A 12070-nucleotide genomic window follows, 5' to 3' on the forward strand; every position below is an offset into this window, starting at 1 on the left:
TCGATCTCGTTTGGGTATTCCATGTTGCTCTAATTTTCCATGGTATCATATTTATTCTATATTATGCTTGCTAAATCTTGTGACCCATATTTGCTTCGTATCATTCCAAGTAAGGAGAAAGCCATGGATGAGGGTGAGTCCAATGAAGTTTGATTTTCGTGGGATAGTTATGTGTACAAGGCACATCCCGACCAAAAGATCTATGGGAGTATTTGAGGGAAAGAAGAATGTAATAGTTTAATTTTATATTTAGATTTTAGTGGCCCTCTATATTGGATGTATGGGCGGTTAAGCCCTAAAGAACAATGTTAAATGAATGTTGATGTAATCAATTATTTTGGGCTTTTATAATTGGTTTCATTTGAGTTTTTATTTGAATATATAAAAAAAAATTGAGAGAAAAATTTTGGGTCATCTCATGAAACCTTCTCTTGCATCTTTTTTGTATCACTTTATTGTGAAATTATAAAGGTTAAGCCTAACCCTTTGAAAATGCATTAGTTGTGGTTGAGCCAACTGTAAAAAGTCATTTGTTGTAAAAATTTGTAACTGAGCCTATACAAAAATTAACCAAAAGTAAGTTTAGATTGACTAGATCCTTAGTTAAGAACTAAGATAGTGAAGTAGGCAACTTGTTAAACCATTCTAAATCTCTTGTGTGCTACAATCTTTCATTTTCTGCCTATTTTTCAATTTTAAATTGGTGATTTCTTAAAAAATGTGAAAGCTTAATTCAACCCCTCTTAAGCTAATTGTGTTTTACACTTTTCAATCTACTTAAAACCTTAAGCATGATTAATCCCATGAAGACAATAATAATCATGTTACTAATTAACAATTTTTCACACTATTTTATATTTTGTTGAATAATAAGATCTCAAAAGAATTGCCATTTCTTGAAGTTGGCTATCACTTGTATCAATTTCAATTGAACTTTACCAACATTGTTATTGTATTTTTGTAACCCTTAGATCAACTATTTGCAAATTCTCATACAATAGGCTAATACATCTATCTATGGCACCATTTGTATTCATAGAACTTGTAAATTGTGAGACATCTTGTAGGATTTTATTTGTCTCCTAATATTAAATGGTCGCATTAAAAAATATACTTTTAATATACCGAAATAGTAGTTAGTGATGACACGTGACAACATATGTTAATAATTAAATTATTCTTTTAGATCATGCAGTTGTCATATTCGACCACAATGATTACAAATACTGTACTTCTATCGTTTATACAACCACCTTCCAACACTTAATAATAAAATGACAACGGATTATTTATCTATAATGTTGAAAACATTCCACAAGAAATGATTTTTTGAAAGTATTTATAGTTCTTTGAACTCCCATTTTTTTTCAAATAGAATGATTGCACTTAAAAGGAAATCTTCTTTGTTATTTTTGTTATTGTCAATGTAAAAAATGTAATGACTACATTTGTAAATTTAATTTGTAACATAATTATTACAAATTATTAACTATAACCAATGCTAACACTATCATAATCAACAGTTATTTTAAAAAATAACATAAATATACGTAACGACGTACATAGACGCTTCTAATAAAATTTAAAATGTGTTAAAATTAGACACTTAACACAAATAGAACTATTTTTTGGGGAAAAAAAACCGCCAAATTAATGTAAGATTAACTAATCAAAGATCTTTGATATTTTCAAAATATCAACGCATTCTAAGAATAATAAATAATTGTGTAGAATATACAATTATAGATAAATATTACTTGAGACTTAAACCTTACATATTTTTTATTAACTCAAAGACTCGAACTTCATGAAAGGTTGTGTCAACTCTCTAATATTCGATTGCTTTTATTCTTAGGGCTATTATATATTTCATTTAGTAAAATTTTATGTAGATTCTTTCTATCTAATTTTGGGGAACTAACTTCAGAAACTTTTAACAAATTGTCAAATAATTTTATTGAAGTTAGTCGTTAGTTAGTTTTTCGTATCTAGTCGATAGTCGGTGCATGCTCTTTTAATTTTTATTTAAGATTCGAATCTTATCCAATCGTTTATAATATTATTTTTAAAATTTGCCAAGTGTTTCGCTTTGAATTGTGGGCATCCTCTCAACATGAAAGCTTGCCAAGTGCTTCACCATGGATTGTCAGACAAATTACAGCAGATATTTAACAAAAATTAAAAATGTAATACAAACATTTAATAATTAAAAAAAACAAAATTATCCACTCTAATTTGTATTTTTATTTTTATTTTTATTTTTTTAAAATTCAATATTACACATCATATGGAGACATGATTAGTGCAATCTCTCTAAATTTTTGGGCGGAAAATGAAAAGAAAATTGGACCGGATTTTCTCATGGAGCAGTATATCCACGCGCTTCGGAAGCAAGTGAAGAACAACACCAAACGGTGCTTGACACGTGGAGAGAACAACCAGAATTGTAACGAGTGAAGGGACGGATAAGCAAAGCGCGTGGTTTATACTACTTATGTATTTCGCTTGTAAGAGGCAAAGGAAAGAAATATAAAATGAAGAAAACATTAAGTTTAGTCATCACAGTCCCAAAAACGAAGAAAAGAGTCCGAAACGAGGAGGAGAGCGAGCGATCGGTGGGGGGGTGGGGGGGAGAGAGAGAGTTGGGTTCTTCAATCTCTGATTCCAAGCGGTGGAGACGGTGAGAGTGGATTCCGGGGAGAGAAATTGAAGCGAAATCGGAATGCGGGGTGATTTCTAGAGAGAGAAAGCGCGATGGAGTGAGCAATGGAGGAAGAAGCGCCGTGGATTTTGTCGGACAACTCGTTTCCTACACTCGCCTGAATCTGAATTTCGAGCTCTTATCGGATAGCTCCCACTAGGTCAGTTCATAAACTGTGTGTATCTCGTCCTCTTTCTCCCTCCCTCTCTCTCTCTGTCCGTGTCTGTATCTGGTTATGTTCTTCAATTCTTAGGCTTGTATCTCTGTTGTTTTGCATCAAATTCGTTGTGAAGGTTTGAGTCTTGGGTGATGCCCGTGACCTCGAATAAAACCGGGATTGGGTCGGGTTGAGCTTTGGGAGAGAGTAATTTGGGAGTTCGAGTTTTGGAAAATTGGGGGCTTACTTGGTCTCGGGGAGGGGTTTGGTTGGTGGGTTTGGACTTCGTGGTTGAAAAATGGAAGTTTTTGCTTTACTGTAGGATAGATTGGATTAGGTTTAGGGTTTTGTGGACTGAACTTTCAAAATTTATGCAGTTGGTTTTGGAGGGAGAGTTAGTTGGAAATTGGGATCTCCTGTTCTGGACTCTTGAGGCCTTCAAGCTTTTCAACCTTTGGCTTGGGCTTCTCACGATGTGCTTCTCTTCGGCATTGCCGGGTTTGCTCGGCGAGGGACTGAGACTCGTTTGGAAGATGGGTTTTTGGAAGAAGAGTAAAACCCTAATTTAGTTGTGCAATTGGGGTCTTCAGATTTTGTCCTTGGGCGGTGGAAATTTTGTGATTTGTTTCTGTGTATGGACCCTATGTGTCGAGAAATGCAACCGCCGGCAAATCAGCAGCAGCGCATCGATCTTACTGAATTGAAAGCGCAGATAGTTAAGAAAGTTGGGCCAGATGGATCAAAGCTTTATTTTAACTATCTGAATATGTTTCTGAATTTGTTGATGAGCAAGGTTGAGTTCAACAAGCTTTGCATTCAGATTCTTGGGAGAGAGAATATTCCGCTGCATAATCACTTTATTCGTTCGATCCTGAAAAATGCCTGTAGTGCGAAAGTTCCACCGGCAATATATGGGAAGGAACTTTTGAAGCCTGTTGTTGGGGTAGTTGGAAATGAAGAGCCTCCAAGAGATGGGAACTCGCAAAATATGCCAAATCCGTCAAGTTTGTCCAATGGAGACATTTTGCCACCTCGGAAGGGTAGGGCAGTTAGTCATGATCAGGAGGGTTTGGATCATTCCAATGGTTTGGGACCTAGTGGGAAGAATCGGCAATCACTTTCTGGTTACGATAGTACTTCTATGGAAAATGGGGCTCTGACTCCACGCATTATTCAAAGACAGGTGCAGCATCATCAAGAACTCACAGCGCATGCAGGAAGTAAGGCAGATGGTTCAACTTCTGTACACAGCGGATGCCCAGTTTCTGAGGGTAGGAAAGAGGCCACTCGTTGGAGTGATATCGAAGCTCCACTTGGCATTCCATTTTGCCCTGTTAGTGCTGGTGGAGCCCGGAGAGTGAAGCCTCTCCTAAGGAGTACTAATTGTTTTGGCCAATTAACCGGTGGTGGTTTGTTGTATCCCAGAGCAGTAAGGGAGCGTGTCAAGCAGATTGCTAGAATTCAGGGCCTCCAAGGAGCTACAATGGAGTGTAGTGATGTGTTGAACAATGGTTTGGATGCTTATTTGAAGGGGTTGATAAAGTCTAGCAGTCAACTGGCGGGAACAAGGTCAAGCCTTGAACCAACAAAGAGCAGTATGCACAGGCACCAGGCTCATCCGAAGCTTGTTAATGGTGTCAGGCTGGATCTTCACCATCATGCGCCAAGCAGCAGTAGGCTTATGGGAAGCATACAAGAGACTAAACCCTATTATGCAATATCCTCAGTAGATTTCAGAGCCGCAATGGAGGTGAAGCCGGAGCAGCTTGGTGAAGACTGGCCATCACTGCTGGAGCAAATATCCTGGCCTCCATTTGGGGGAGGAATAGAACATGAGACCAAAATGCAGTGATTCTGATCCAATTTATTTGGACACTGCTGATGCAAATGGCGTGCTGCCTCTTAGGGGACCTGTGGGCAAGTTGGTGCTGGAATTTCATTTCAATTGCCTTTCTGATGTTGCCTTGATGAGAAAAGCTCAGGCCTTTACAACATGATCGGGTTTGGAGCAGGAAACTTTGAAGTCTTCTAATCAGAAGCGCGTCCATAGCTAAAAATACAGTGTTTATCAGCAAAAGCAGTTGAAGGAACTTGAAGAAAAAAGCATTGCAGATATAAGCTTCCTTTGTTGTAATTTTAGTAAGTCTGGCCTCAAGGTTTCTTCTTTCTTTCTCTATAATTTACAGCCCATTAGGGGGAAAATTAGAAACAGTTTTGCAGGAATAATTTATCTAATCTGGTAGGAAGCTCAAATTGCATGTAAGCGTTCTTGTGAATTCTCAATATTAGGTAATTATTGGTATCTCAGTATCAAGAAGAAGTTTTGGCATGATTGTTCTCAATGGTGTGTTACTGCTTGTCTTGATGGTAATGTATGTTCTTTAAGTAGTTAGTTGGATCTTACCTCTTTGGTCTTTTCTTGGTAGTTATGGTAAGACTGTTCCTTTGTAATCCGAAGTTCACACTGTCGAGTTGTGGAAACATCTCCTTTGCGAAAAAGCAAAGAGAGGGCCGCGTACAAGTTAAGGACAGGGAGTCTCGTCCACTGGGATGTCCTAGACATTGGTTTCCGTATTTGGTAGCTTCTCCATGTTAATTCTTTAATGTTTTAAGTTTCTGGGTGAATATCCACCGAGAAGCTTCCTTCAAGGTAGAGAAATGGTCAAAACATTTGCTTGTTTGGGTGCAAGCATGAACCCAACAACTAGCAGAACTAATGATTTTGCAGGTAATTGCTGTCACAGATGTTAAGTTATGGGATGTGTTAAGTTTCTGTGTGTAAGACTTTTGTTTCAGTGCCGATTCTTTTCCACCTTATGAGATTGTGGGCGTAGACAGCTGACATCGAACCATGCTAAATTTCCCGTTTTCTTTCATATTGGATTTCTGTGTGATCTGCACGATCTGGTCCTAACAGGATGGATGGATGGATGGATGGATGGATGGATGGATTATTACCACAGTTTTTTGCCTCCTCCTTCTCAGGTAAATCAAAAGGATAACAGTTCTTCTGAACAGAAAAGCATGATGAGCAGATAATCGAAGAACTGGGCAAAGCTGTGCAGATAATCAATTAATCAGATTGCTAGGCACCAAGTTCCTCGCTGCCCCTCAAATTCACTGTAAATGAGGAAGAATATGAAACTTCATCCATACCAATTATCCTCTCACTCAAACTTCAAAATAACGACTGGACTAGAGATGCCTATAAACCGGTCAAAATTGGTAGACTGTGTATCTCATTAAAACAATTGGCCCATGTTAATTTTATCCAAGTATTAAACAGCCCACAATTTTTAAAGTTCTCTTTCCTTTAATGGATAGGTAAATTATTCTGTTTTTTTTTTTTTTGGGGGGGGGGGGGGGGGGGGGGAATAAGATTTGAACGTCAGACTCTCTTTCTCTTTCTTTCTTTCTTTTTTTTATTCAAATTCCCAACCATTGCTAAGTGAACCATTTGCTTCAAATACTTATTATCTTATCTCTGATGAATGCTACCTCCATTCGACCCATAGCTTTGTTTGCTTCCATCACCCCATTTACATCTTAGTAAAACTTTTTTTTTTTAATTTTCAATTAGCTTTTATATTATTTTAATGTTTTTTGAATGCTAACAATATATATAATATATTCACATAACCTGAATTTATATATAAATTGTAAACTAGCAATCATTGAACCAGTGAATCAATATCCCGATCGATTCGATGACCAGTCCAGTTTTAAAATCTACGGTTGAGGGTACCCAAGAAGTTGCCGGAGTGGTTTGATGCCAAATTTCTGTTGCTTTAATGCAACTGTCAGTGGAAAGCCATTCCTTATTCCTCGAGAAGGATTCAGAGAAGAGAACTACAGACACGGGCTTGTCTGAAGCTGTATTTGCCCTTTCTTTTCACTGTTTAGACCAGCAATTGCTGCATTTTACCGCCCGTGATGCAGCTCTAAGTAACACAGCAGGACTAAAAATTCTTCGGCATGCTTAAGTTCAGCCAGCCGACCCCATGTAGTGGAGTAAAGGAGGCTCGATATGTTGTTGTTACTAGCTATGATCGGTCAATCACAAGTAATTTGCACTCACAATGTTATGGAAAGTAAATAAAACCGAGAAAGGAAAAGGAAACTGGAGTTATAGATACTGGTAGTTATCACGCACACAAAAAACAAGTATTTATAGTTAGTTAGTTAGTTAGTTATACGACTTTAGTACACGCACCAAGAAAAAAAACAAGAAGGAAAATAAAACATCAAAGAGGCGAAGCAACAACAACAACATAATATCGTGTTATGTGGCTACATGAACTCTAACTTAACAGAAAAACAATGAAACCAACAATAAAATAGCTTAAGAGGAAACAAGTATACTGAATTCAACTTCCCTTTATTTGATAGTTTAACCTTTCAAGTTAGCAATTGCCTCTACTTTTCAACTGCAAAATGAACATAATCCATTCTTATAAATGTAGATCTCGAAGCAATTCAATCTCTCACCCCTTCAACAGCAAAATGAACTCATGCACATCACATTCTGCTCAATGCAAGTACATGAAACAAGCAAAATGGGGCCTACAAGAACACCTCAACAGCAAGACTCAATTGTGGGCTATGATAAGAAACATACTATATTTACAAATGACTCTTGTCATTTTGATAGTGATCTTATACTGGCAACAGACATAACATCGACACATAATTCATAATCACGACAACATAGATAAACTTGCAACAGCACCGTAACTGTACCGTATCACTTCATTGGCACCGTGGAATTGTGAATGCTGATGCTGTGTCATGTAGCAGGGCATCGGCAAGACATTATTGTTATGACCCTAGTACTGAACCAGAGCAAGTTACCGAGGAGTCGATGCTTGGGTTGGGGAGAAAGGTGAGGGGGAGTGATGGTTGGACCACACAAAGACCCTCCAAAGAGGCCGGTGCTTGCGCTTGGCCTGGTTCTGCACCAACTCTGAGTCCGACCTCTTGAGCATATCCCACATCACCTGCACATCCTCGTATCCACAGGTTTGTATGTCATCGTGAAGCTTTAGCAGCCCAGCACCTGCCCAAAAGAGCACAGTCAGAGAGTGTAAGAGATCTTTCTGAAGCATTGATGCGGAACAACAAAAAGATTGCAGAAAATCAAAGCAAAAGAGAAGAGATTAAGAAGAAGAAGCAAAAGCAAAGAGAGAGAGAATAGAGAGATTTCAGGAGAGAATCTACATATAGGCTAAAATCGTATCCTAACTAAAATATAATTAGCCTAACTACAATTATCTTAAGAAAACAAAAACAAAAGACAAAGCCTGAGAGACAACACCATAAGAATTATCAGCAAAAGGTGGGTGTGAACTTGTACAAGTCATCCAGGTTACAAATCCTCCAAAATATGTGTTAATCCAACTTGTTTCTTGAACTAAAAAGCCAGTAATACTAACTTCTATCTCCATAACAATCTATTCATCGGTGCCCAAAAAAAATTACAAAAATGTAGTGAAATATATCAATATAATCACAATTAGGGCATTTCCATCCGGGACCAACATGTTGGTTATAGCTAGCATTTCATTGGGTATTAAGATGTATAATTGTGGCATTTAATACATTTTGTCTTTAAGTGGATTTAGCCTAGTGGGTGTAGCCCACCACTTGGAATCTTTTATACTATATTTTCAAAGCATATTAAAATACAATTTAAACAATGATATACAATGACAACAACATATCAAGCCTTAATTCCACTAGGTCAGATGGGCTAGATGAATTCTAGATTGTAAATCATTTCTATCTATCATTCATGAACTCCTAACATACTTGATCAAGGGGAAATTTTCTTCCCTTTTGTTCTTTTTATCTGTTTTTCTTTCTTCATCAATATATCTACAACTCCATAAAGGAAGAGGATTGTGTTAGGTAGTCAACTGCGAACATCAAACTTGTTGGATCAAACAACATATCGGTTGACTTTAGATAAAAGCCTCTGAAAGTGACCAAGATGAGTCACTAACTAGACGAAAAGGGAATACTAAAACTATCTCCAACCAATCCATTTTGATCCAAATCAATCTGAGCCGAAGCAACTTGCTTTTCCCATTCAATGATAAAGACAATGGACCATAAGATGATAAGATCCACTTTTTTTGTCACCAACAACAACTAGAATCCCTCAGGAAAAAAGAAAAATGCCAAAGTAATTATGTACATGCTTCTTTTCAACGCAACACCAAAGAGAATATCAAACAAGAACATTTGGGATTCCTTGCTTTATTCCATTCTTTCTCAACAAAATCTCAACTTCATCCATTGAACACACAGCTATTTACTAACATCACATGTATAAAGTATGCATATTATTATTATTATTATTATTATTATTATTATTATTATTATTATTATTATTATTATTATTATTAAACATACTTAGTATTTCCCAATAATTAGGAAATTAACAGCAACATTGTACCAAAACCTAATCTTTTGGGAGGAAAAATCCCCCGAGAAGGTTTCGTTTTGTAATTTTTATTTTTTGGGTATTTTTTGAAAACCCACAATAAACTCACTACTAAATCATGAATGTTGATGTATCTTTGATAGGAACGTAATTTCAAGAAAATGTGGTATTCTCCAATTCTCCAATTTGTCCAAAACAACCATACAAGTCTGTAACATAGAACTATCATGTGTGTGTGTGTGTGTGTCTAGAGAGAGAGAGAGAGAGAGAGAAGTGAGTCACCGTTCTTGCGAGACTTGAGTCGGGTAGAAACAGAAAACCAGACTCTTCTAACAGGAAACACCATCTTCTCACACCAATTCATCACCTTTGTCTTCACCTTCTTCCTTCGAATCCCACCGAGTCGACTCGTTATCGCCCTTAACCCTGCCAGACTTATCCTCTCTATATTAAACCCACCTCATATGCATCTGTTTGTACACACACACACACACAGAGAAGAGAGAGCAGCCTCACAGAGAAACCTCAGCGGCTGAATGTTCTTTCACCGTTGCAAGGACTGCTGTGGATTTAATATATTGTAAAGACTCTAAATTCTAAAATATGACGACCCACGTACCATCCAATCATTTATTTTTATATATTTAAATAAAATAAAATTATATTCAATTCGAACAAAACAACACTTAATTTTTAAGTAATTCAGATTACAAAATATTTTAAATACCCTTTAATAAAATATATAAGAATAAAGAATTACTAAAAATATTTATTATTTAAAATATTTCATAACCCAAATTATAAAAAAATTAAATATCATCCTAAAAGTAATTAATATTTCAAAATATTATAAATAAATATTTTAATAATCATAACTCAATCCCATTATAATTCTAGCCGTGTCGTTTCTTAAAGATATTATTCATAGCATTACTTTTAAAATAAAATAAAATATGTTTTATAATTAATTATTCATCCATAAAAGTTAACTCTATCCCTTTAGCATATCTTTAGTTTGAATCCTTGTCCCATTTTTTAGTGATTAATTGTCACATTATAAGGAAATAATTATCTTATGAATTGAATTTTAAAATTTTAATTAAAAAAATAAGTAATATAACATTTATCTGATACAAATAAATGTTAGAGTATGGGGTGAGTCCCACGGCAAACAATAAAAAATAATTTTTATAAATAAATATCACAAAGTAGCATAATTTTATTAAATTTTTATTATGAAAAGGTGATTTGGGGAAAAAAGGTTTTTAATTAAATAAAATAAAAGTTAACTCTATTCCTTTAGCATATCTTTAGCTTGACTCCTTCAGTTTCAAGAAGGTGAAATTCCTCATCTTAAGGGTTCCTGTAGTTCAGTTCCAAAATTTCTACAGAGAAGTTAATTAAGAAATCCAAGGTTAAAAATTCGAACACGGGACCTCACTAGTTATATAACAGCTACAATCTAAGGGTTCCTTAAGTTCCAATTCGTGCTCATCCTCAATCACTAGATTATATTTGTTGGGATATCTTTAGTTTGACTCTTTCACCTATTTTTTTGGTGACTAATTGGTGATAATTATCCCGAATTTTATTATTATAAATATAAATAACATAATATTTATTCGACTTAAGTAGACGTGAGAGGACGAGTGAGAATCCCACCCCTATTAGTAGACGTGAGAGGACGAGTGAGAATCCCACCCCTATTAGTAGACGTGAGAGGACGAGTGAGAATCCCACCCCTATTAGCTGCATTAAGTTTACCCTGACTCGACAACAGAAGATAATTCTTGTAAATAAATACCACAGAGTAACGTAATTTTATTAAATTTTTATTATGAAAAGGTGATTTTGGAGGAAAAAGTTTTTAATTAAATTAAATAAAAAATAAAAGGGAAGAAAGGAAATGAATGGCCTCACCGACAGTGGAGGTGGGGGGTGGGCTTTAATAATTGCGGAGAAAGAGACACGTGGAGTAAACGGTGTGGGCTGTCCAGCCTTTACGTTTGTTTCTTCACGTTTATTGACTTTCTTGGACGCCAAACACGTCCTCAAAGGCCCCACCGACAGAAAGAGAGAGAGAAGAAATCAGTGACTGAAAAGTAGAAGAAATCAGGGAAAGGAAGGGAGGCTGTGTTTGGCTGTTGTTGGGTTGGGCGGTTTGACTGTTCCAATTTTAATCACATTCTTACTGCCCAAATTGCATCATTCTTATGTTCTGCCTCTCAAATGTATGGCGGTAGTACACGTGATTCACGTGCCAATTTCAAAATTTTATAAAGTTGTTAGTGGTCGAACTAGGGTCGATCCATCAGTACCTACCAATCGTTACAAAAGATATTGGTAATTTATATAAAATTAGACTCAAATAATGATAGTATTTGATATGTTTAAGTAACATTTCAAAGCAAAGTCACGATGATATTATTATTGATAAAAATTATGTTAGATGTACATCATTTTTGTATATCTTAAACTACATAAGGGGATATTATGATCAAAATACCTCTCGCTTCACATGCGTCTCACGCACCTCTATGCGTCGAAGGACTAGGCTCGGGTCTTTCTCTAGACTGACCCCTTTTCTCAAGAACTGTATTAAAAGAGCACTGATACATTTTCAACCTAAAGTACTAGCTAGCTAAATAGGCAAAGTCTCGAAAGAATCGTGTGGCGCAGTGAAAGGTTTCCCGTTGGGGTTTCAGGCCCTCCTAGTCTTCACCTTTATATAGTTTAAGGTGTACACAAAGATATACCAATAATATTT

General features: G+C 36.1%; 1 protein-coding gene across 2 annotated transcripts; it reads left to right on the plus strand.

Annotated features, from left to right (window-relative positions):
• The first annotated feature begins 2564 nt into the window (after positions 1–2564).
• On the plus strand, positions 2565–5187 carry LOC127790837 (uncharacterized). Of its 2 annotated transcripts, none has more exons than XM_052320550.1 (2): positions 2565–2861; positions 2995–5187. In XM_052320550.1, the coding sequence occupies exon 2, from the start codon at positions 3493–3495 to the stop codon at positions 4708–4710; it is 1218 nt and encodes a 405-aa protein (XP_052176510.1). In that variant the 5' UTR covers positions 2565–2861; positions 2995–3492; the 3' UTR covers positions 4711–5187. The 2 variants fall into 2 exon arrangements, with proteins under 2 accessions (XP_052176510.1, XP_052176509.1); XM_052320549.1 differs by having other exon boundaries at positions 3236–5187.
• Positions 5188–12070: the final 6883 nt, after the last annotated feature.

This window comes from Diospyros lotus, chromosome 14, assembly GCF_014633365.1.
Source record: "Diospyros lotus cultivar Yz01 chromosome 14, ASM1463336v1, whole genome shotgun sequence".
NCBI lineage: Eukaryota > Viridiplantae > Streptophyta > Magnoliopsida > Ericales > Ebenaceae > Diospyros > Diospyros lotus.